The sequence below is a fragment of the Pecten maximus genome, chromosome 3, assembly GCF_902652985.1.
Source record: "Pecten maximus chromosome 3, xPecMax1.1, whole genome shotgun sequence".
In the NCBI taxonomy this organism is placed as follows: Eukaryota; Metazoa; Mollusca; class Bivalvia; order Pectinida; family Pectinidae; genus Pecten; species Pecten maximus.
This window is the reverse complement of record NC_047017.1, coordinates 25,316,769-25,343,468: the sequence shown is the minus strand read 5'-3', so window position 1 is coordinate 25,343,468 and position 26,700 is coordinate 25,316,769. Positions and strand designations below refer to the sequence as shown.

General features: G+C 36.9%; 1 protein-coding gene across 1 annotated transcript; it reads right to left on the bottom strand.

The window, feature by feature from the left end:
* LOC117323691 (sushi domain-containing protein 2-like) lies at nucleotides 1-26,003 on the bottom strand. The gene is made up of 20 exons (XM_033879067.1): nucleotides 25,797-26,003; nucleotides 15,698-15,991; nucleotides 15,358-15,495; nucleotides 14,520-14,682; nucleotides 13,749-14,006; nucleotides 11,630-11,772; nucleotides 11,082-11,227; nucleotides 9,517-9,822; nucleotides 8,747-9,015; nucleotides 8,067-8,210; nucleotides 7,727-7,885; nucleotides 7,302-7,454; nucleotides 6,643-6,768; nucleotides 5,678-5,926; nucleotides 5,044-5,220; nucleotides 4,704-4,877; nucleotides 3,848-4,021; nucleotides 2,721-2,894; nucleotides 1,895-2,084; nucleotides 1-654 (listed from the first exon to the last, which is right to left on the bottom strand). Exons 1-20 carry the CDS (start codon nucleotides 25,989-25,991, stop codon nucleotides 645-647), a joined length of 3,642 nt encoding a protein of 1,213 aa, XP_033734958.1. The 5' UTR covers nucleotides 25,992-26,003; the 3' UTR covers nucleotides 1-644.
* Nucleotides 26,004-26,700: the final 697 nt, after the last annotated feature.

Genomic DNA, 26,700 nt, shown 5'->3' with positions numbered 1-26,700 from the left:
CTCAATACTGATCACGATGCTTTTATTTAGACGTTTTCTATTTCTTTCGCTTCATTTCATTTAAAGAATTGTTTTATATTTCCCAGTAATTTCGCGGGAACTGCATTTGATGACGTAGGAAGCCCACATGCTATAGAATCAGGCATCTATAGTCGATAAGTGGATGTTTGGAGTGGATAACACTTCGGGCCATTAGCTGTATGGCATTTCGTGGCGTCGGTTATTAGAACGTGACCCCGAAAACACGACGATAATAAAAACAGAAGACCATTGAACATTACCGGATTATTTTCGCAATTTTTGGTGAAAAGCCCTAATAATAATAATAAGAAACATAACAAAAACAATAGGTCTTTTCACCATTTGGTGAAAAGCCCTAATTACATGGAATGACGTTTCATTTACATTCAACACGATATAGTAAAGTACGGAAAAAAGAAGTTCATTATTCTACTTTGTTTATCGCTGTCAGTGCTATAGTATTCTACATGCTACTAGTGTTTATTTTCATATTATTGCCACACGTGATGTGATATGAGGATGAATGTTTTCTGCGACGCCGCATGATGATAACTATGACGATCATTGTAGAAATGGCACTTGTTACTCCAATGACCCCGCCTAATGCCGCCTTCGTAAAGGAACTACTTGAGCCTGAAATGAAAGTATAACAGAATAACCATAGTACGAACAGTCAACAGGACATAAACATCGGTAGGTTTGTATTGAAGTACTACTAAGAAGGAATTTTGTATTTGACTTAATATCGCAAAAACATCTATTCATTGGTATGTGTTATGCAAATGGTTAAGAGTAGATTTAGAAATATTGTGTCCGGGTTATTTTATTTGGTTGCGTACTGAAAGGACAAAGAAACGCAATCGCAGAAAAATCAACAACGTAGACTAAAATCCTTGAAGTGGGTTTCATCAGCTAGCAACTCTTTAGATATATCCTCTTAATTTCTAATTGCACGACTTTAGGGAGCTGAGAGAGAGGGTCGTTCTATTGCACCTGATATGCAAAGTACATCGAAAGATCAGGTTACAAACAAATTTTGAATCCATCCATCGATCATGATTGTCTTTAATTTTATATTTGATGAAAAGCGCGTTGTTAAAGATATCAAGCATAATATTTCAAATACCATTTCAACCGTTATCAAGTAACCCATAAACATTTGTGTTATGTAAGAAAAACTAAAAATGTTAATATTAAAAGTCGTATTATCTTTAACAAAGTGCAAGGATGACTTTCAACAACTTGCCTTGTTCAAGTTGAAACAAACAAGATGACTCGTCAGTCAGGGCTTAACTCCATTTCTGGCTTAAATACTGGTGTTGACAGTTACATACGTATCGAGCTATCAAGATATAAGACCTATAGTCTATTGATCTGATGCATTTCCGACAAACATTACACTAATCGACAGATAAATACAAACCAAACAAAATAAGATTCGAATGTAAAAGGAACAGAATATTGATGCATTAATTGTTTTCCTGGAGTTAATATTGCGTTCAAAATGTACTTTTGGACCACATTACAGCGCATGTAAAGTTTCTAGATAATTCTTCAGTGGTATGCTTCGAAAGATACGAAATGAATTGATCGCGTCCATTTGTTTATTTGTTTACCAAAAATACCGAACATTTGAATACAGTTGGTCGGAAAAATTGACTTTGGGCATATTGTGTCATGAAAAATCGATGTACTGAGTATTCTGATTAAAGAATATATGGAAGCTGTTCACTAACAGACACCCGCTTCTCGATGTGAACCCTAATTCTATTGTTTTAATTCTTGTGTGATGATAAAACCGATTTGTTGTCAGAATATGTCTGAACATTAATCCGATAGTCAATCTTACATTTCAAGAAATTGAATCACATACTTTTTATATTTCTTTACAACATCACATCTTTGCTCGATGCTTGACCACTGTCCGTTAGCCGTGCAGTTGACCGTGCCATTTCCTATAATAGTAGTCCCGGTGTTACATCGCAGATGTAATAAGGAGCCATATGTGTACTCTCCGCCAGTCCACAGCCCATTCGCCACCCGATGTGGGGGTCCACAGTCAACTATTGAAATTTTGTTGAATTGTTACAAAATATTATTACTAGCATATTAAAAACCTTGAAATTAAGTATAATGATATAATACAAATCGAAAAATCAATGCAAAAGTGAGTCATGTAGCTAGGGACGTAACGTATTGAAAGGATTCAAATTTAATAACTTCAGTAAATACGGTACATATTATTTGGTAAAAAATATGACAAATTTATCAAAACTAAATGTATACCAAAGACAAAGTTTCTAAGACCACCATAGCAATAGTAACAGATAAAAACAAACACTGAGTGAACACTCTGCAGTACAAATTATACGAAAACACATTAATCACATTAGAATGTGCTATTACGAATTAGGCTATACTCATACCAAGATCCCATGTCAGAGAGCTGATACTCCATTTCCCACCAAACTACACAGGATTACATATGACTGTGTCATTGCCTATTAGGATATACTTATACCCAGATCACATGAGAGAGAGCTTATACTCCATTCCCCAGGAAGATACACAACTGTGCTACTACGAATTAGGCTTTACTCATACCCAGATCACATGTTACAGAGCTGATACTCCATTTTCCACTAAACTACAATATATTATGATATATGGTGTCATTACTTATCTGGATAAATTCGTACCCAGATCACACGCGAGTGAACTGATATTCCATTCTCCACTAAGTCCACACGTGACGTTCGGAACACCATTTGGTTGTCTCCCTTCCCCGCACACAAGTTCAGCTGTATGTCCAAATAATGTTGCATTGCTAACCAAATGGCCGTGTGTCATCGAAGGTAAATGTCCACAATCAACTAGAAAACAACAATGGAATAATATTTCAAAACTAATATGAAATATTCATTGATATTTTAAGTTTCAACCTGTCGCAGATACTCCATACTATTTTCGCGGGTCCCTTCGAAACTTGAAAACAACGACATTTCAAATTACACAATATTTAGGATGATAACATAATCGCTACAGTATTTTCGTAGTTTAGAAGAGTGACAACTCATAATTATGCAATTACAATGTAGCTGTTTTGGTTTAATGCAAACAAGAAAAACATTGATGTTAGTTCTGAATTAATGTTTATCGTCGTGAACAAATATTAACCGAATTCTTGTCTCTGATTAGAAAGAAAACATCTGTTTAACACCTTATTTGTGGAAATATCTTCATATCAGCAACGGGTTGTCGATACAGGAACTGTTTAAATGATTAAGACTGATTGATCTTCTTTAACAGATTTGAAGATTGTTGTACTAAATTGAAGTCAAACATGTTGGTCCTACCTTATGATGGTCAGTCGATTATGAAAACATGAATAGTTTTCCTGTATCTCCAAGATTATGTGCATTTTGAACCGATGTTCTTAATTTAGATACGTCAACTTCCGCGCCTTTGACCATATACGTATTTGGCTGTTTCTAATGCATGATTGCCAGACTAACAAGTATGTTTTGGAGTTATGGAAATTTATTTTTTAAGATTCTTTTTTATATGATCTTATAACATTAAGCAAGTTTCATCCTTCGTTCTGTGAACTTCTTCCATTCTGGTGCTTTAACACCTGAACATATACAGATGAGCCATTTGGTATGAACAAGTGCAATATTAATATATTATATGATATATCATTTTTGTTTTAGAGTCTAACAGTATCAATACTATAATGATAAGTAAGTACTACAAAGTTTATTATCATAAGTATATAATACAACACTAATATCAATACATGTATATATGATAATTATTAACATACTGGTAGTACAAGTTTGTGTGCCAATTCCCCACGTTCCAGTGACCCCACATTGGACATTTGTGCTACCCACAAACTCGGTCCCCTCATCACATTCCAAGATGGCTGTATGTCCAAATGTTGTTCCATTGCTGACCCATCGCCCATTTAGGAAGGACGGAAGAGGTCCACAAACAACTTCATATGCAAACAGACAGACTTATATTGTCGTTTAATAGAACATTATATAGGTCTCTTTCAATTGATCTCCCTATTCACGGAACAGACCCATGTTTACAATTACAAATACTTACAAATAAAATTCATGGCGGAATTTTAATTGAATATCGATTTACTTCATCCGCCATCATATAAGCATCTAGGGATTAGCCTGGGGAATTCCCCATAACAATTGTATGACGCCAAAGAAAAATAATGACACCATGTGAACCAGTCCGTACCATTACGTCATAGCGCGCAAGCTATTTTTCGATTTCATGTTTTGTGAATTATCTCTTCCTTGGTAAAAACATGATCACCCCATAGCATATGTGAAAATCTATAATTCATACTATGACATAGCACAATAGTTTCGGAAAAAAATCGTTCTACTCCTTTGTGGCTTTGTTTCTTTCGACCTAACTTTAGTATTTTAGTTACTTAGTTATTTCTTTAAATTTTATTACAAAGGCATTTAATGTGTTAAAAATTCTTAAATGCCATTTAAAGATCATTTTTTTCATCTGATGCACATTTTATCACATTATTATAAATTACAATTTACGTAGAAACACAGCACTCCTATAAAACCATCCTGGACTAATATATAAATACATATTATTATCAATTTACAGAAGCGTATCGTTTACCCATTACATACCTACGTCGCAGGCTTGTCCATTGGGATGCCACATGCCGACCTCATCACACGTCACCACGCCTGATCCATTCAAATTTGACCCGACATCACATTGCAGAGTCGCAGTGGCTCCCACCGTGTAGTTTGATGCCAACCAACGTCCAAATGGAATGTCGAGTAATGCTCCGCAACGGACTGCAGGCCAGGTGACATGATTATAGGTATATTCTTTATTTCATCATGGGAGATGTGAAGACATTTAACTTTAGGTTGATGGAACTGATGTAGACTCGCACATACATTCAAGAATCATATGTTATTAAATGACATATTGATGAAACAAGTTGTAATTATGCCTTACTTTCTATGCACGCATCATTGCTATGTTCCCAGGTCCCGTTTGCTGTACAGGATATGACGTCAGAAGTGTTAGGTCGTCTGCCTTCTTCACAAATGAGAACAGCAGTGGAATTCACGACTAAGCCGGTACTATTCCAGTAACCATATGCAACATCGAGAGGATGATTACATACAATAACTGTAACGATATCATCAAAATACGATCGACTGAGATAGTAATATAATACCCGGGAAAACATATAAAACAAATGGCGGGAATAATATATTCCTATAAATAAAGCACCTCAACTTTTTTGTTTTGTTTTAAGTTGTAAACAACAAAAGACCCCATAACCCATATTCTACAATTATCTATTCTACGATCAATTTGACCCGCAACATATTGCAGTGGATCTGAATGTTAAGTACTGTAAGGGATAATAGTGTTATATCATGTAATCAGATCATCCATATCTTGCAGATAGTTTAAACATGATTATTTGTTTGGTGATAATCAATGTCAATGTGTGTTCATTCGTATTTTCAAGTGGATAATTCGGAGAAAAAACCAAAACAACAATAATCATAAATTATTACATACGTGCCCAAAAACATATTTTTCCTTTAAGGATCTTGTTTTCAAATATTCATCTTACCTGGTTCCGCTTGTATTTGTATGCTTTTGAATGTCTGAGTAGCAGCTCTTGTTGCGTCTGCAATATCCGCCCGTCCAGTAGTGTGGTAGTCGTAAAGACAAAATTCGTCATCGCCACATATATTCCGTGCTTCCGGTGTGAACGTTTGAGCAGGGTCCGGGAACATAGGAGTGAAGGCCTCGTTCTGGAAAGTTGAGTAGTTTTTACCAATGGGATACGTGAACAGGGAATGCTGTCTGCGAACTCTCCCTAAAACAAGTTAAACAGTTAATATTAAAGATGTTTATTCTTTCTTTACGAGATACTTCCGATTGTTACACGAGTGAATACTCCGTACTAGTCAATATATGATTTCAGCATGAAAAAACCCATTATGAATACATGAGTACGAGTGACACACAATAATAATATTTTACTTTTAGTCTATTTATGCAATTAATTTGAACCAATTACTTAAAATTGTATATGCGGCTTTTGCTTCGTGATTATGCTATCATAAGACAATTGTACAAAATAAACAAAGTGTTATAAAAACAATAGATACACTAAAAGCCGACATAATGAACATAAATTAGTCGTAAATATATTATATTTCTATGAAACCATTTTTGATAACGAGCATTATATGAACACATCGTGTAATTACGCAACATTATTTTGAAAATAATTGGATGAATACCAAGTTCAAGATTATATATGACAATAAATCTTAGAACCATTATAACATATTACTTGAGCAATGGTAGAATTGATGGTTAAAGGTACACTATACATATTCACTCTATTCAAATATTTCCTAATATTATAAAAAAAACACCAGAAAATGCATATATGTCGCAGTATAATGGATTCCTTTTGAACGCGCATGATGGCAAATTAGCTTCTTTTAAAAGTATAAATGAATACGAATTATTATGATCCCTTTGTCATTTCAATATGTCCCGTTAAGCGAATAAGAAACTTACATGTCAACCCGAAGTCCAGGTGTATATCCCTCGCCGTGCTGTTCCGGGAGATAATATGTCCATCTTGTGTGGTTAGGTCATCCTCAGGATCACCGTTATAATTTCCCAGAAGTCCTGTGATGTTTCCTATAACATTGACATCCTTTCGATCGTTAAGCATATGAACGCAATTGGTGTTATCGTCTACGAGCACTCCTGATTGACTTCGTTATGATTGTTATTGGATGTTCAGCTTTAACGTTTAAGATGGATAGATCCCACGTTTATGTGTATCGTTATGTTGCTGTTAACTGCTTACCAATTGTATAAAGGAGGATCCACACGTGTGGTTAACATTTTAAAATCTTATATTCACTCATTGATAAAGGATTATATATGGCTATCTAAAATATTACAGGGATTGAATTCCTCCAAATTCGTGTTTAATGATAATACCACAATTAAGAATTACTTCCAAAATATGCTCAAATATGCTAACTGTATATAATCCATCGATGGCAGCAATGTATTGCAAGTTTTATAATAGCTAAAAACAAATTATGTTTAACTTTTATATTAACTTATCTGTACATTCTGTATTATGAGACCAACTGTTATGGATTTCCATACGTTAGATTCCACTGAAGCATACAACTGTATGACATATTTACAGTGTATACCTTGTAAGCTGTCCGACCCCGATACCACGATGACATTGAGAAGGGAAGGATAAGCCAGAATGCGAAACGCCAGGCTGGGCTCAGTGAAGATAAGGTTGATTTGTTTTAATGATCCGTCTGTGTTGTTCCGTTCGGTCATCGTTGTTGAGACACCTAAGATGGAAATATTACCTTATAATTACCTTTGTATCCCATGCCGGTATAGCATCTTAGAAATACAATCAAGAGAACACAGCATTTCATATCAAATCAGTAACTAAATGTATAGAAATGTGCAGTTGCACACTGTAAGATATCTCAATCAGTACCCATTAAAAAGAAACACCTTATCACTGGTGGGGTATATATTACTGGTGTCTAATATGAAATGTTACATCTAAAATTGCGATATGATATTATAACTCTGACCGCGGATATTGTATTACCATTGAAGTGTAGAGATCTGTAATGGATAAAATCCACTATTTCACCATTTACCAGGACATCGGCCACCCTGATGGAATTCAGTCGGACCTCTACAGTATCTGACATGTTGAATCGTTTCGCTGAGAAAGAGGTTATCACACTCGCCTTACGCAAAGTGCCTAAGGAAAAATATGAAATACAAGTAACAACAACATCCAGAAAAGATAAAGGTAAAATTCTGTTAGGTATGACGACCCAGTACAGAAGAACATATCGAATTACAAATGTCAAAATATTATTTGCAAATGCATATTTTGCTCGCAGTCTTCAAACTTTGAAAAGGACATAAGGAAAGCTTACCATCCGGACCAGCCACCTGTTCCATTCGGACTTGCGCGAAGAACGTATTATTTATGTGTTTCAGCAGTATGAATTCCCCAACGCCATTGAAGGTATACGGCAACCCATCCAGTGTAGTGAAGTGGGGATCGCCACTTAGTCGTGCTATACGTGGAGGGTAAACAAAGGATTTCATACCCACAGTTAGTGGTGGTACAATATAGAAAAATTGAAATGTTTAAACCTAAAACCTATTAGGTAAATGATATTAAGAATAAATTAAATATGACATCGTTTAAAAAGAGTTATGTAGTTATACAAAGTGTGTATGTCTGTTACTTGAAAATAAATCTTTCAATCATTTTATGATTACTTTTGATACATTCACATGCGATTTTTGTTTGACGAAAAATGAGTCTCGGTGGTATATTTCTGTTATCAGTTAGCAATAGTTTGAGATTATTTTCTCGAACACATTATCATAATCAGCCCATTTTTATCTAAATAAGTCGACATGTATCATGATTGTTTTGGCAACCTGTCATAACTTTGGCGACGTAAGTATCCCCCAAAAAAGCAATGGAAAGAATATTCTACCATATTACTTAAATGTCCGTTAAAAGAGCTAGGACACATTTGTATCTAGATCAATACAAAAAGCTGTCCTGTTAGTTCTTGGTACTATGACAGCCCATGCTTACCTGGCCTTATGGGTTGATAGTTTTTACAGTCACCCTGTGGACGTTGTTGTAGTAGCCGGGCACACAGAGCTAGTCCTGCAGTATCCCGTATGTACTTACAACAATGGAAGTAAGGTGACGTGTCAAATACTAGAGTAGATAAATAAGGGACGCTGCCAGGTCCCCCAAAGTAGTGGAATCGGTGTGCAGTGCCTCCCCCGGACACAGACTTGGCATCCATAAGGTTTCCCAGGTAATCGTAACAACACAGACGACCTGATCCATTAGGTCTTAAAGACAATACAATCATCTTCTTAGGAAAACATCGTACATCATTCTTCACTTTTAAGATACATTGTATCAGTATTTAGTTGCAGAATTATTCTGTTTAAAATACGAAATATCAAAAAGAAATATGACGGATCAAACGACGTATTCAATGCATTTTACATAAAGTCGAATGACAAGAGCGAATTGCTCCTGTATTATATCTTTATAAGTTTTTTTACTTCTTTTTACTGTCTTTACGGCGTTGAGAGAACATTTACCCCCCCCCCCCCCCCCCCCCCCCCCCCCCCCCAACCAAGAAACTTGATCAAACTGCAGATCTTCCCTTGTCGACTTGTTAATCTGCATTCATTCAAGATGGGGTATCTTGATTATCAGCAAATTACTTACTAAGAATATAATCTCATCATTTCAATTGTGTATGGAATTAATTTCCATCAGATCGTTTACACTGACCGATGTATTGTATCCATTATTATGTAAAAGATTCTGAAATAATTTACCCTGGAGAGTTGAGTCGGTAACACTGTTGGGCCTCTGCCTGCTGACAGTTCCGGGAGGTTCGAAAATCTAAATGATCCAGATATTTTATATCTTTACAAAGTGGATCTCGATGGAATCTCGCAAGGTCGATCTCAATTTGCTCCGCCCTGCATGGACATGTCTGGATACGAAGGTCCGTCAAGGGAGGCAACTTCATATCAGAATTGAGTTGTCTTTGACACGTGTCTTTGGCTTCTTTCTGTCCCTTATTTGTATCCATGTTTGGTTTTACAACAAACGCGTCTGACCAGACGCTGTTATGTAACCTGTGTAGGGCACCATAATATATTACTAGTGAGTCTTAGATAAATAAACAATGCTGTAAAATACATATGATGTGAAAGAATCGGTATTATCAATAGTATCGTCAGAGTTCATTCGCTTCAGTAAAAAAAGGCGAAAAAAGACGAAACCTTTCCTATCTTCAGCTAATATGTATTATTAAATTTCTCACATTTGGTTTATTTTGTTTAATGTTTAGCCAGAGCCATTTAAGGGCATGCCAGGTTTTGTAGGTAGAGGAAAGCCGGAGTACCCGGAGAAAAAACACCGGCCTACGATCAGTACCAGGCACCTGACCTAGGAGGGTTTCGAACTCACGACCCAGAGATGGAGGGCTAGTGATAAAGTGTCGGTATATACCTTAATCACTCGGCCACCGCGGTCCCAAACGTCATATATATCATATATATAAATATTTATCATGGATATGTACAAGGAAACAGTATGCTGATATATCATGATTATGGTGATATCAAAATGCATTTCTATCTTAGATATATAGCTAATCTTACCTGCCCTATAAAGTTATGCGCGATATCATATACATGAATGTCTTAAGAAAGAGTTATAGACGGTGCCTCCCCGATAAAGGACGATAATAAGATATTAAAAACAAGAATATGGACTTTTCGTTTTGTTCAATACTGAAAGTTATACCGTATATATTATTCTATTTCATCTTTCCTAAAGTTTGAATGTCTCGTTGTATCTTTTAAAGAAAATAAAAGATCGATTGAACATTGAGACATTCGTTGGGACTTCGCCTCTGCATTTTGGGATGAAGCTTTTGAACTCACGAGCGACTATTATTATGATATTGTTATCATTCTTTATTCATAATTTGTTGGTGCTTCAGAAATCTTTGTTTCTATACCATTGGTGCCACAATACGTCACTTCTTAACTTGTTCAATTGTCAAAAATTATCGAACTCATTTAATACAGCTTTCTCTCCCCCTCCCCTTACAGGTCCTCCGTTGTATACGCGTCATTATGCATTAAAGCAATACAGTTATTGCATCACTAGCAGTATTTTTAATGCATTTGGCCATATCCTATATAGTTTTTTGTGTCATATACTACACAATTCAATGTATCAGTTAATGATTAAAGTGTCTTTCTTGTGCTTTTATCAAAGGACAAAATTCAGTATGATATCGATATCTGGAATGCCCCGTTGTTTCATCTCAAAATATCATCACCTGTATGCCAATGTTAAATATATGACGTGGCTTAGTACTTACGTCACATTAGTTCCAACTTCTGTCATCTTAAGAATTATAACATTTGTTTCAACGTCAAAAATGAACGAGGCAGAAGCAGATCTGATTAATACAGAGGATGCCAATGCTTTTTCAAAGATAAGTCGTGACTCTCCGGCTTTGTTTGGCTAAACAAAATACAAATATGTCATGAAACTATAGTAAAGTTTTGGAACTTGAACATTTAATAAACCTTAAAATCACAAGAAGTGCTTTCAGATAAATCCTACTCCATATTTTTGAGAATTAAGCTAAACGTTGAATTACCCAGCAACATGGTGTTTATTGTCGTTATAAATGACAAAGTTATGAAGCGAATATAAAATTCTCCCGTATTGCTTTGAAGTACGATTTGTCTCGTGTGTTATGGTGTTTTTGACCTCTATTTAACTTGTATTCAATTATATCAATAAGTGTTAATTGTAATTTACGAAACTCTGTACAAATGTAACAATTTATCAATCAAAGTTGATTTGAATTAAATGCATACATATACATTAAGTTGCAATGGAAACATATAGTTTATGTACCTCGATGGTGTAAGCATCTATATTAGCACGACTTTCTGTGAAGGGCAAGCTATCAGGAGTCCACTGAACGGCCACTCTTTTATCTCGGGCCCAGGTACCAACCAAGACTCGAACCAATCCAGGTTCGCTTAACAAAGGGTTTACTGAAATGATGAAGGTGTAAGAAAATGGCGTCAGAATAATAATGACCGCATTTTAACAATGAAATTAGTTAAACAATGGAATAAAAATGATAATACAATGCATATAACAATCAATTTTACGACAAAAAAACAAAGACTTATTTGGAGTTAGACGATCTGAATAATACAATATTATATCAAAAAGCATTGCAGAAAAAGGTCGTACCTGCGCACAATTTTGAATATTGGCGAAAGCAATTTGACATAAAAGAAACACAAATATTTGAAGATATTATCTATTTCACCTTCAGAAAATTGAAGGAAAACAAACACAAAATTTTTAAGTGGAAATTGTTACACTGAATTATTCCTAGTAAGTACCAGCTCCACAAATGGAGAATGGAAGAGAACAATTTGTGTAATGTCTGCGGTGTAACAGAAACTTACAATCATTATTTTATTGAATGCCAATATTTTGAAATATTTTGGAATAAGCTAATCGTTATTTTTATGAAACATGGCTTCAATGTAAATTTAAGGAAACTACAAAATATCCTACTTGGTTACAAAATTGGGCAAAAAATGTACACGGAAATTAACATAATTTTATGCATGGTTGGCTTTACAATTTTTAAAACATTTCATTTGAGCGATCAAAAAAGGAAATTCGTAAACCCATGTTTAGTTTTGAAATATGAGTTGGGTTGCATCTATGGAAAATATAAGATGATTAACTATTTGATAGAAAACACATAATAATTATTGATTTGTTTCTTTGTCTGACCATCACGGAAGCTGAAAATAATTAAAATAATAATGGATCGATCAATTATTTATATTGATTACAATGTGAGCTTATTCTATTGATAATAATGACAGTTGTAATGCATATTATTCATTATTGAAGTTATGTGTATGTCTAACTATTATTGAAAAATTGTGAAAAATATAGATATATCTAATGTATCGTCTGTTCTGTTGTATCGACAGTCAGTGAAAGTGGTAAGAGTTGATATGACCAACACGGAAGCTGAACTCTTGATATAATAGAATAGACATCAAATATTTATATTGATATAAGAAGTCAAACATGAAGAATGAAATAATAAAAAAAAATAAGGATAAAACTTGCACGATGATGATATGAAAAAACCTACTTCAGCAGATATGAACAAATGCGACATGGAATAATTATTATCTCAAAAACATATCACAACACAAGAAAATTATACAAATAAAATATTCAGATATTTAGGTCCTTTGAACTTTTAATCCTAACATACCTTTTTCAATCGTTTGTATGTGATATTGCAAAGATGAGTTCGGAGTAAGATTGAGCGTGACTTACATGCATAAACAAATAAAAAGAATGAAAGAACAAAGAGTTTTGAAAGAATGTTCTGGAAGAAAGGTTATATATTTCTCTTTAGCTATCTACCTTGAATATTTCCTACTCCTTATATTTTAAGCTATTCTCCTATCCTTACCATGTATCATATATTCAAATTATTTCCATTTCTGACATATATTTGTATTTGTCACAAGACACTCTCTCTCCTCTATTCAACTCAACACTCATTCTTTCGCTCTCCTCTCAATCTCTACCTCCTCAGCTCTCTGCCTCTCTTTTTTTTGTTTTTTTTCTCTCTCCTCCTCCCCCACGTCTCTCTCCCCCTCCAGAGTCTATCTCCCCCTCCAGATTCATCTCTCTCCCCTCTCTATTATCTTTCTGTCTTTATATGATAATGTTAAATAAAACATAATTGAATAAATTAACAATATCACAAAAATATTACATATATTATTTGTATGTCGCTTTGTACCCATATAATAGAGCTGACAATCAGATCATTTCTGAGTGCAATAAAAAAAAACAAAAAACAAAAAACAACAAAAAACAATGACATCAATATATACATGGATTAAATAAATTATTAGAATAATTAAAACAATGGAATAAGTATAACAATAAGTTTAACAATGGAGTCATCACTCACCGACCGTGCAGAAACCCGTGTAACGAGACGTATGTCCGCCTGAAGAAGTGATATGGAGAGCAATGTCGATGACTCCAGTGACGTAAAATGTTGGTGTGAGACACCTGACACTGAACAGTGACCTCCCAACACACGATTGGCTGTCGTTGTTGGGGAAGATGATATGCACGGTGTCATTCGCGGAAAAACAGGGACCAGATACCGTGATCTCCTGGCTTCCATACATAGTGACGTGGAAGGGATACACCACTAGGGCACCTGTTAATATTGTCATTATCTGGATAATATCTTAACATATGTATATTTCTTATAAAATCATTTCACGAGAATCGTGGTCGATTCTCCATATTGTTTTACCTGTCAATACTCAAGGTAATCAGTTAACAACATATTTAACTACATGTGTAGCTATGGTAGATTTTATATTTTATGTTTTGTTTTTATACAATAATGTTTTATGATAATCGTGGTTGATTCTCCATATTGTTTTTCCTGTCAATAATCACAGAAATCAGTTAACGACATATTTAACTACATGTGTAGATATGGTAGATTTTATATTTTATGTTTTGATTTTATACAATTATGTTTTATGATAATCGTGGTTTGATTCTCCATATAGTTTTACCTGGCAATAATCACGGTAATCAATTAACAACATATTTAACTACACGTATGAATATAATAGATCTTACTACGCATTGCGGTAAGTCTTCCATATATACATAAAAGATTGTCTTTCTGTGCGAGTACTACAGTGCCCTTCCTTACCTCCGGTATTACATCCACCATTCTCTATTTTAGCTGTATCAATCCGGAACACGAATTTACCATTCGTTTTTACGTTAGACATGCGGGCAAGATTGACGATAGATGGCGTTCGGGATTCGTCTAATGCGTAGAAATTGACGCCATCACCTCCGTTAAAACCAACCTGTGAAATCCACAATCACCACATATTTAAATATAACTGGTAAATGACCTCTCCCGAAATTACTTGATTTTGAATTTCTAATTATCTTTGTTATACAAACTTTAAAATAGTCTTACATCCGATAAAATTCTATCTCGGCTAACTTGTAAAATTCAAAATAGCCATTTGCATTGAAACAACTATATTATATATATTTTGTGATGCTTGTTGCTGACGTTTTCAATTTTCTTTTAAAAATGTACGTATTTCAACCCATTTTATGTTGCCCATTGTTGCTGTTCAACCCCATGACCATTCATGTAAGTGTTATAGATTTTTCAAACTAAATTTTACCAAAAAAAATCAATTAACGCCTTAGTATATTCGATAAAAGCTTGAGTATATTTTTATTACACAACTCTCTGTCCTGTCTGTAGTTTTACATTTTTGCATGTTTGTTTCTTAAGGTATCTTTTTGTCGCGAAGTTGAAGCCCAGTTTTAAGATGTTTGAGTTTGAGCTACGGTTTAGAGTTTTGAATTTTCAGGTAGAGACATATGGAGTGTTTATATTCGATGATGTTTTAAAAAAAATCCAATAGTAGATCGCAACCACAGCATAAAGTAACATTAAAGATAATGTAACTATGGAAATATTGTTCCTGTTGAGAAAATACAGTTATATATAGATGTGTTACCTGGGCTGGAGTTCCTCCCAGTCCTGTGTCCGCGTTACCACTACTGGCAGTCCCCGTGGTCCACGTTACTTTAGCGTAGTTAAACACGGTGAAAGAGTGACGGCCATTTGTAATGAGAACAGCCTGGAACGTGTTTTTCTGTTATAATAAAGAATGACCGTCGTCTTTCGAATACACCGAAACACATTATACAGAGGGAAGGGAAACAGCACATTTGTATGACAAATGGACGTAGAACCACAGATATGTATTATCTACAAACTTTATTAAAACATTCTTGGATTGAGCAATTCAACTTGGGTTTAGTCACGAAGAGAGAGTATTCTATGTATCAACAGACCTTGGTTTTACCGGTTGTCGACGCCCCGTAGAACGCTACGTTGTCCCATGTTGCTATGAATACCCAGCTGGCATGGAAGTGAAGCTGGCCAGGATAATACAGACGAATTTCATTGGTTGCTCGCTGTAGGATATCAGGAGCTGTAGTCTCGCGATACCACACGGTACCGCCATTCCGTATGTCAACGTCTGCCCAAAATGGTGACACGATGCTACGATGATCGTTGAGGGGGAAGGGAGCTGGCGTAAATTGGTTCAATGTTTGTTGAAAGGATATTGCGCCATTTGTATTGACCTATAACACCACAAATGTGCTAATACGTTGTGTGTCTTTTTTATAATCCATTGGTATAAGTATGCATTCGGGTTTCCATAAGACTTTGTTGTTACACAAAATAGAGGACTAATAGCTAGTAGAGGGCCTTGGCGAGCCACTTTTGTCTGACCTTGTATTCTATGTATTATGCAAAGGTTATTAAAATAAGCATTTTAAAGTGAAAGGGTATCAACAATTTTCCAAATATATTCTCATTTTAAGCGTTATTTCACTTGGAAGTAGGTCAGTCGAATTAGCCGTTTTCAGTCACTGCCGAATAGGCCTACAGCAAAAATATATGTGGTGGGTGTATTCCGACAATGATGCCAGTTGCAGGGTAAAGGAATTTATGAGTTATGAAGTGCTTAAATATCTTAAATATGAAAAAAATAACATCATAGTTGAAGACGAATTTGATCAAAGATTAATCTGTTTTAACTGTCACATCAAATGACACATAACAGCACATCAACACAAACATTTGACATAAAATTCACTGATAAGAGCCAAGCATGGATTAAAAAAGCAACCATAGATTTTTCATAGGCAGCCAACTTCTTATCGTTACGAAGTCATGGTTACCGGGGAACATAGTATTATCATAAACAGGAAATTACACATTGTAAAATGTGAATAGACTTTGCTCACAATGGCCTCCACATATAACGAAGCTCCCTCTTTGAAGTAAAAGCATTTCACTCCAATTCAATACTATTATTGAAACAGCCACAACTGTATCAGAAAATGTTTTTGTCTGTCAATATAAAATCTGTAATCTTAGCTCATCTGTCTCATAGAACTTGGTCGAAAGATTAAAAAACTTACTCTCATCTTTTAAAAGCTTCACGTTGTGCCAAATCATCTAATTTTCTTTCGTTATTCGTTATTGGAGATTCAAATAACGACAGCGGATCGGGGATTCGAATACCGAATATGCTGTCAAGAACAAATTCAGTTGCTTATGTTTAATTGATATTTTCTTTTATTGACATTTTCATATTGGTATTCAAATAACGAAGAAGCGGATTGGGGAGTCGGTTAAATACATGTTCAATTGATATTCTTCCTTTTAATATATGACTGGAGATTCGAATAACGAATCCACTGCAGCAGCGGGTTAAGGATTCAGTTACATATGTTCAATTGGTATCTTCCTTATAACATATGATTGGATTCCAGTCACCATTCCGCTGCTGATAGCGGATTCGTTATTCGAATCTCCAGTCATTTTGTTTGTAAAAATAATATTAATTGAACATTAGAAACTGAGTCCTCAATCCGTTGCTGGCAGCGGATTCGTTATTCGAATCTCCATAACGAACCCATCGTTAACTTCAGCCCGCTATAAAAGAAATACCTATTACTAACTTATACAATCCCCAATTCCAAATCATAAATGCCAAAGTTGTCTGATCGGACGCGTCATACTAGGAAGTAGATTGGCTAGTTATGGTTCTCCGTTAGAGAGACTGTAGTATTCTATAAAGGCCATATTTGACATAATATTATTTCACTGTAGTGCTACAGGTAAAACATACCGACGTCGGATTGAATCAGGTAACAGAAAAACTTCGCTAGCGTCAGTAAACATTTTCAGACATTTTTTAGTTTTTGATTTCAATTCTGTTTATTGTTCCGTACTTGGTTAAAACTGTGGTTTTTGTTTGTTTTGATCGGGGTTCTTTATTGATATACTAATATGTATTATCTGCTGATATTCCCAGTGATAATATACACTACCAAGTGGTGTAAACGATATATACTCTTATACTGCACACAAAGTACTCGTTATGAGGAACATTACTGTACACACAGTGTGAGGAACATTACTGTACACACAGTGTGAGGAACATTACTGTACACACAGTGGTAGGAACATTACTGTACACACAGTGTAAGGAACATTACTGTACACACAGTGGTAGGAACATAACTGTACACACAGTGTGAGGAACATTACTGTACACACAGTGTGAGGAACATTACTGTACACACAGTGTGAGGAACATTACTGTACACACAGTGGTTGGAACATTACTGTACACACAGTGGTAGGAACATTACTGTACAAACAGTGGTAGGACCATTACTGTACACAAAGTGATAGTAACATTACTGTACACATAGTGTGAGGAACATTACTGTACACACAGAGTGAGGAACATTACTGTACACATAGTGATAGTAACATTACTGTACACATAGTGTGAGGAACATTACTGTACACAGTGTGAGGAACATTACTGTACACATAGTGATAGTAACATTACTGTACACACAGTGTGAGGAACATTACTGTACACACAGTGGTAGGAACATTACTGTACACACAGTGGTAGGAACATTACTGTACACAGTGTGAGGAACATTACTGTACACAGTGGTAGGAACATTACTGTACACAGTGGTAGGAACATTACTGTACACACAGTGGTAGGAACATTACTGTACACACAGTGTAAGGAACATTACTGTACACACAGTGGTAGGAACATTACTGTACACACAGTGGTAGGAACATTACTGTACACACAGTGGTAGGAACATTACTGTACACACAGTGGTAGGAACATTACTGTACACACAGTGTGAGGAACATTACTGTACACACAGTGTGAGGAACATTACTGTACACACAGTGGTAGGAACATTACTGTACACACAGTGGTAGGAACATTACTGTACACACAGTGGTAGGAACATTACTGTACACACAGTGGTAGGAACATTACTGTACACACAGTGTAAGGAACATTACTGTACACACAGTGTAAGGAACATTACTGTACACACAGTGGTAGGAACATTACTGTACACACAGTGGTAGGAACATTACTGTACACACAGTGGTAGGAACATTACTGTACACACAGTGGTAGGAACATTACTGTACACAGTGGTAGGAACATTACTGTACACACAGTGGTAGGAACATTACTGTACACACAGTGTAGGAACATTACTGTACACAGTGGTAGTAACATTACTGTACACACAGAGTGAGGAACATTACTGTACACACAGTGGTAGGAACATTACTGTACACACAGTGGTAGTAACATTACTGTACACACAGTGGTAGTACTGTACATACAGTGTGAGGAACATTACTGTACATAGTGGTAGGAACATTACTGTACACACAGTGGTAGGAACATTACTGTACACACAGTGGTAGGAACATTACTGTACACACAGTGGTAGGAACATTACTGTACACACAGTGGTAGTAACATTACTGTACACACAGAGTGAGGAACATTACTGTACACAATGTGAGGAACATTACTGTACACACAATGTGAGGAACATTACTGTACACACAGTGTGAGGAACATTACTGTACACACAGTGTGAGGAACATTACTGTACACAGTGGTAGGAACATTACTGTACACACAGTGGTAGTAACATTACTGTACACACAGTGGTAGGAACATTACTGTACACACAGTGTGAGGAACATTACTGTAAACAGTGGTAGGAACATTACTGTACACACAGTGGTAGGAACATTACTGTACACACAGTGGTAGGAACATTACTGTACACACAGTGGTAGGAACATTACTGTACACACAGTGGTAGGAACATTACTGTACATACAGTGGTAGGAACATTACTGTACACACAGTGGTAGGAACATTACTGTACACACAGTGGTAGGAACATTACTGTACACACAGTGGTAGGAACATTACTGTACACACAGTGGTAGGAACATTACTGTACACACAGTGGTAGGAACATTACTGTACACACAGTGGTAGGAACATTACTGTACACACAGTGTGAGGAACATTACTGTACACACAGTGGTAGGAACATTACTGTACACACAGTGGTAGGAACATTACTGTACACACAGTGGTAGGAACATTACTGTACACACAGTGGTAGGAACATTACTGTACACACAGTGTAAGGAACATTACTGTACACACAGTGGTAGTAACATTACTGTACACACAGTGGTAGGAACATTACTGTACACACAGTGGTAGGAACATTACTGTACACACAGTGGTAGGAACATTACTGTACACACAGTGGTAGGAACATTACTGTACACACAGTGGTAGGAACATTACTGTACACACAGTGTGAGGAACATTACTGTACACACAGTGGTAGGAACATTACTGTACACACAGTGGTAGGAACATTACTGTACACACAGTGGTAGGAACATTACTGTACACACAGTGGTAGGAACATTACTGTACACACAGTGGTAGGAACATTACTGTACACACAGTGGTAGGAACATTACTGTACACACAGTGGTAGGAACATTACTGTACACAGTGGTAGGAACATTACTGTACACACAGTGGTAGGAACATTACTGTACACACAGTGGTAGGAACATTACTGTACACACAGTGGTAGGAACATTACTGTACACACAGTGGTAGGAACATTACTGTACACACAGTGGTAGGAACATTACTGTACACACAGTGGTAGGAACATTACTGTACACACAGTGGTAGGAACATTACTGTACACACAGTGGTAGGAACATTACTGTACACAGTGGTAGGAACATTACTGTACACACAGTGGTAGGAACATTACTGTACACACAGTGGTAGGAACATTACTGTACACAGTGTGAGGAACATTACTGTACACACAGTGGTAGGAACATTACTGTACACACAGTGGTAGGAACATTACTGTACACACAGTGGTAGGAACATTACTGTACACACAGTGTAAGGAACATTACTGTACACACAGTGGTAGGAACATTACTGTACACACAGTGGTAGGAACATTACTGTACACACAGTGGTAGGAACATTACTGTACACACAGTGGTAGGACCATTACTGTACACAGTGGTAGGAACATTACTGTACACACAGTGGTAGGAACATTACTGTACCACAGTGGTAGGAACATTACTGTACACACAGTGGTAGGAACATTACTGTACACACAGTGGTAGGAACATTACTGTACACACAGTGGTAGGAACATTACTGTACACACAGTGGTAGGAACATTACTGTACACACAGTGGTAGGAACATTACTGTACACACAGTGGTAGGAACATTACTGTACACACAGTGGTAGGAACATTACTGTACACACAGTGGTAGGAACATTACTGTACACACAGTGGTAGGAACATTACTGTACACACAGTGGTAGGAACATTACTGTACACACAGTGGTAGGAACATTACTGTACACACAGTGGTAGGAACATTACTGTACACACAGTGGTAGGAACATTACTGTACACACAGTGGTAGGAACATTACTGTACACACAGTGGTAGGAACATTACTGTACACACAGTGGTAGGAACATTACTGTACACACAGTGGTAGGAACATTACTGTACACACAGTGGTAGGAACATTACTGTACACACAGTGGTAGGAACATTACTGTACACACAGTGTGAGGAACATTACTGTACACAGTGGTAGGAACATTACTGTACACACAGTGGTAGGAACATTACTGTACACAGTGGTAGGAACATTACTGTACACACAGTGGTAGGAACATTACTGTACACACAGTGGTAGGAACATTACTGTACACACAGTGGTAGGAACATTACTGTACACACAGTGGTAGGAACATTACTGTACACACAGTGGTAGGAACATTACTGTACACACAGTGGTAGGAACATTACTGTACACACAGTGTGAGGAACATTACTGTACACACAGTGGTAGGAACATTACTGTACACACAGTGGTAGGAACATTACTGTACACACAGTGGTAGGAACATTACTGTACACACAGTGGTAGGAACATTACTGTACACACAGTGGTAGGAACATTACTGTACACACAGTGGTAGGAACATTACTGTACACACAGTGTGAGGAACATTACTGTACACACAGTGGTAGGAACATTACTGTACACAGTGGTAGGAACATTACTGTACACACAGTGGTAGGAACATTACTGTACACACAGTGGTAGGAACATTACTGTACACACAGTGGTAGGAACATTACTGTACACACAGTGGTAGGAACATTACTGTACACACAGTGGTAGGAACATTACTGTACACACAGTGGTAGGAACATTACTGTACACACAGTGTGAGGAACATTACTGTACACAGTGGTAGGAACATTACTGTACACACAGTGTAGGAACATTACTGTACACACAGTGTGATGAACATTACTGTACACACAGTGGTAGGAACATTACTGTACACACAGTGGTAGGAACATTACTGTACACAGTGGTAGGAACATTACTGTACACACAGTGGTAGGAACATTACTGTACACACAGTGGTAGGAACATTACTGTACACACAGTGGTAGGAACATTACTGTACACACAGTGGTAGGAACATTACTGTACACACAGTGGTAGGAACATTACTGTACACACAGTGGTAGGAACATTACTGTACACACAGTGGTAGGAACATTACTGTACACACAGTGGTAGGAACATTACTGTACACACAGTGTGAGGAACATTACTGTACACAGTGGTAGGAACATTACTGTACACACAGTGGTAGGAACATTACTGTACACAGTGGTAGGAACATTACTGTACACACAGTGGTAGGAACATTACTGTACACACAGTGGTAGGAACATTACTGTACACACAGTGGTAGGAACATTACTGTACACACAGTGGTAGGAACATTACTGTACACACAGTGGTAGGAACATTACTGTACACACAGTGGTAGGAACATTACTGTACACACAGTGGTAGGAACATTACTGTACACACAGTGTGAGGAACATTACTGTACACACAGTGGTAGGAACATTACTGTACACACAGTGGTAGGAACATTACTGTACACACAGTGGTAGGAACATCACTGTACACACTGGTAGGAACATTACTGTACACACAGTGGTAGGAACATTACTGTACACACAGTGTGAGGAACATTACTGTACACACAGTGGTAGGAACATTACTGTACACACAGTGGTAGGAACATTACTGTACACACAGTGGTAGGAACATTACTGTACACACAGTGTGAGGAACATTACTGTACACACAGTGGTAGGAACATTACTGTGCACACAGTGGTAGGAACATTACTGTACACACAGTAGTAGGAACATTACTGTACACACAGTGTGAGGAACATTACTGTACACACAGTGTGAGGAACATTACTGTACAGACAGTGGTAGGAACATTACTGTACACACAGTGTGAGGAACATTACTGTACACACAGTGGTAGGAACATTACTGTACACACAGTGGTAGGAAACATTACTGTACACACAGTGGTAGTAACATTACTGTACACACAGTGGTAGGAACATTACTGTACACACAGTGGTAGGAACATTACTGTACACACAGTGAGAGGAACATTACTGTACACACAGTGGTAGGAACATTACTGTACACACAGTGGTAGTAACATTACTGTACACACAGTGGTAGTATTACTGTACACACAGTGTGAGGAACATTACTGTACATACAGTGGTAGGAACATTACTGTACACACAGTGGTAGGAACATTACTGTACACACAGTGTAAGGAACATTACTGTACACACAGTGGTAGGAACATTACTGTACACACAGTGGTAGGAACATTACTGTACACACAGTGGTAGGAACATTACTGTACACACAGTGGTAGGAACATTACTGTACACACAGTAGTAGGAACATTACTGTACACACAGTGGTAGGAACATTACTGTACACACAGTGTGAGGAACATTACTGTACACACAGTGGTAGGAACATTACTGTACACACAGTGGTAGTAACATTACTGTACACAGTGGTAGGAACATTACTGTACACACAGTGGTAGGAACATTACTGTACACACAGTGGTAGGAACATTACTGTACACACAGTGGTAGGAACATTACTGTACACACAGTGGTAGGAACATTACTGTACACACAGTGGTAGGAACATTACTGTACACACAGTGGTAGGAACATTACTGTACACACAGTGGTAGGAACATTACTGTACAAACAGTGGTAGGAACATTACTGTACACAGTGGTAGGAACATTACTGTACACACAGTGGTAGGAACATTACTGTACACACAGTGGTAGGAACATTACTGTACACACAGTGGTAGGAACATTACTGTACACACAGTGGTAGGAACATTACTGTACACACAGTGGTAGGAACATTACTGTACACACAGTGGTAGGAACATTACTGTACACACAGTGGTAGGAACATTACTGTACACACAGTGGTAGGAACATTACTGTACACACAGTGGTAGGAACATTACTGTACACACAGTGGTAGGAACATTACTGTACACACAGTGGTAGGAACATTACTGTACACACAGTGGTAGGAACATTACTGTACACACAGTGGTAGGAACATTACTGTACACACAGTGGTAGGAACATTACTGTACACAGTGGTAGGAACATTACTGTACACACAGTGGTAGGAACATTACTGTACACAGTGGTAGGAACATTACTGTACATACAGTGGTAGGAACATTACTGTACACACAGTGGTAGGAACATTACTGTACACAGTGGTAGGAACATTACTGTACATACAGTGTGAGGAACATTACTGTACACAGTGGTAGGACCATTACTGTACACACAGTGGTAGGACCATTACTGTACACAGTGGTAGGAACATTACTGTACACACAGTGGTAGGAACATTACTGTACACACAGTGGTAGGAACATTACTGTACACACAGTGGTAGGAACATTACTGTACACACAGTGGTAGGAACATTACTGTTCACACAGTGGTAGGAACATTACTGTACATACAGTGGTAGGAACATTACTGTACACACAGTGGTAGTAACATTACTGTACACACAGTGGTAGGAACATTACTGTACACACAGTGGTAGGAACATTACTGTACACACAGTGGTAGGAACATTACTGTACACACAGTGGTAGGAACATTACTGTACACACAGTGTGAGGAACATTACTGTACACACAGTGGTAGGAACATTACTGTACACACAGTGGTAGGAACATTACTGTACACACAGTGGTAGGAACATTACTGTACACACAGTGGTAGGAACATTACTGTACACACAGTGGTGAGGAACATTACTGTACACACAGTGGTAGGAACATTACTGTACACACAGTGGTAGGAACATTACTGTACACACAGTGTGAGGAACATTACTGTACACACAGTGGTAGGAACATTACTGTACACACAGTGGTAGGAACATTACTGTACACACAGTGTGAGGAACATTACTGTACACACAGTGGTAGGAACATTACTGTACACACAGTGGTAGGAACATTACTGTACACACAGTGGTAGGAACATTACTGTACACACAGTGGTAGGAACATTACTGTACACACAGTGGTAGGAACATTACTGTACACACAGTGGTAGTAATATCACTGTACACACAGTGGTAGGAACATTACTGTACACAGTGGTAGGAACATTACTGTACACAGTGGTAGGAACATTACTGTACACAGTGGTAGGAACATTACTGTACACACAGTGGTAGGAACATTACTGTACACAGTGGTAGGAACATTATTGTACACAGTGGTAGTAACATTACTGTACATACAGTACTCACAGTGAAGAACAAGTTCACCACATCATACATAAGTTATTAGCATTAACGATAGATATACTCACCATGGTTCCCTGGTGGGTGCTTTGAATTTATTCCACTCACATCTGACTATAAGGTATTATTCTAACATTCATCATGACATCCATATACTCACTCCACGAACACTGACAATACCTACTCTTACTTACGTAAAGCGAGTCGTGTTGGCTGTTGAAGAAAGGGAAAAGGGTACTGATATTGACCCTTGGTGAACTGCCATCGTCGTTCTTTGGGAAATTATGGTCAAGCACCGCACGGCCAAAAGGGTAAAATTCTGATACCGGAATACAGGTGACAATGTGTAAAACAAAGGAAAGTAAGAGGAAACAATGCACTGCCTCCATTGTCCACTGCCTAACAACTAAACAACAGTGAGTGAAATGATATCAACTAAAATTTGTTGTTTACTTAGATGACTCAGAATAACATATTTATCGAGACACGTGTTCAGATAACAGCTATAACATGATATAATCTTTCTGCGAAGAGATAAACATGGGATATTTTATTATCATTTTCATCCTCTTATCATTTGTTTAAATGAATTATTTTTTGTGCTTTACGTCATATATACAGCCAACCTGTCACATGTGACCTTCCAATGGAGGTAATGAAAAAGGTCACATATGACCAGTGGTCTCTTAATCCAGGTTCCGTTAAGTTGTATAGTAAATAGCATTGGAAAAGAAAATAGGTCATATATGATAAAGAGCCCTTTCATTCAAGAGTTAACTAAGAAAAGTTTGAAAGTATCACATAAGATAGAATACTCTGCTTGCATCTTGACTACAATAACTACAATTGGTTAAGTAACACACAGGTGGTATAATATTTAAATAAATATTAAGTATCAGGTAAGTATTAGAAAGAGTAAATGTCTAATAATTGATCTATAAACGACAATGTACAGATGTTTCGTTGTGCAAGCCGACCAAAAGCGTTATGATCCAGAGTGGAAACAAGGAAACCCAAATTGTTGATAAAACACAGAAATAGAGGTACACTAATACCTTAATATAAAGTGATTTTAAAGCACGCCAATTAAGTTCTAAA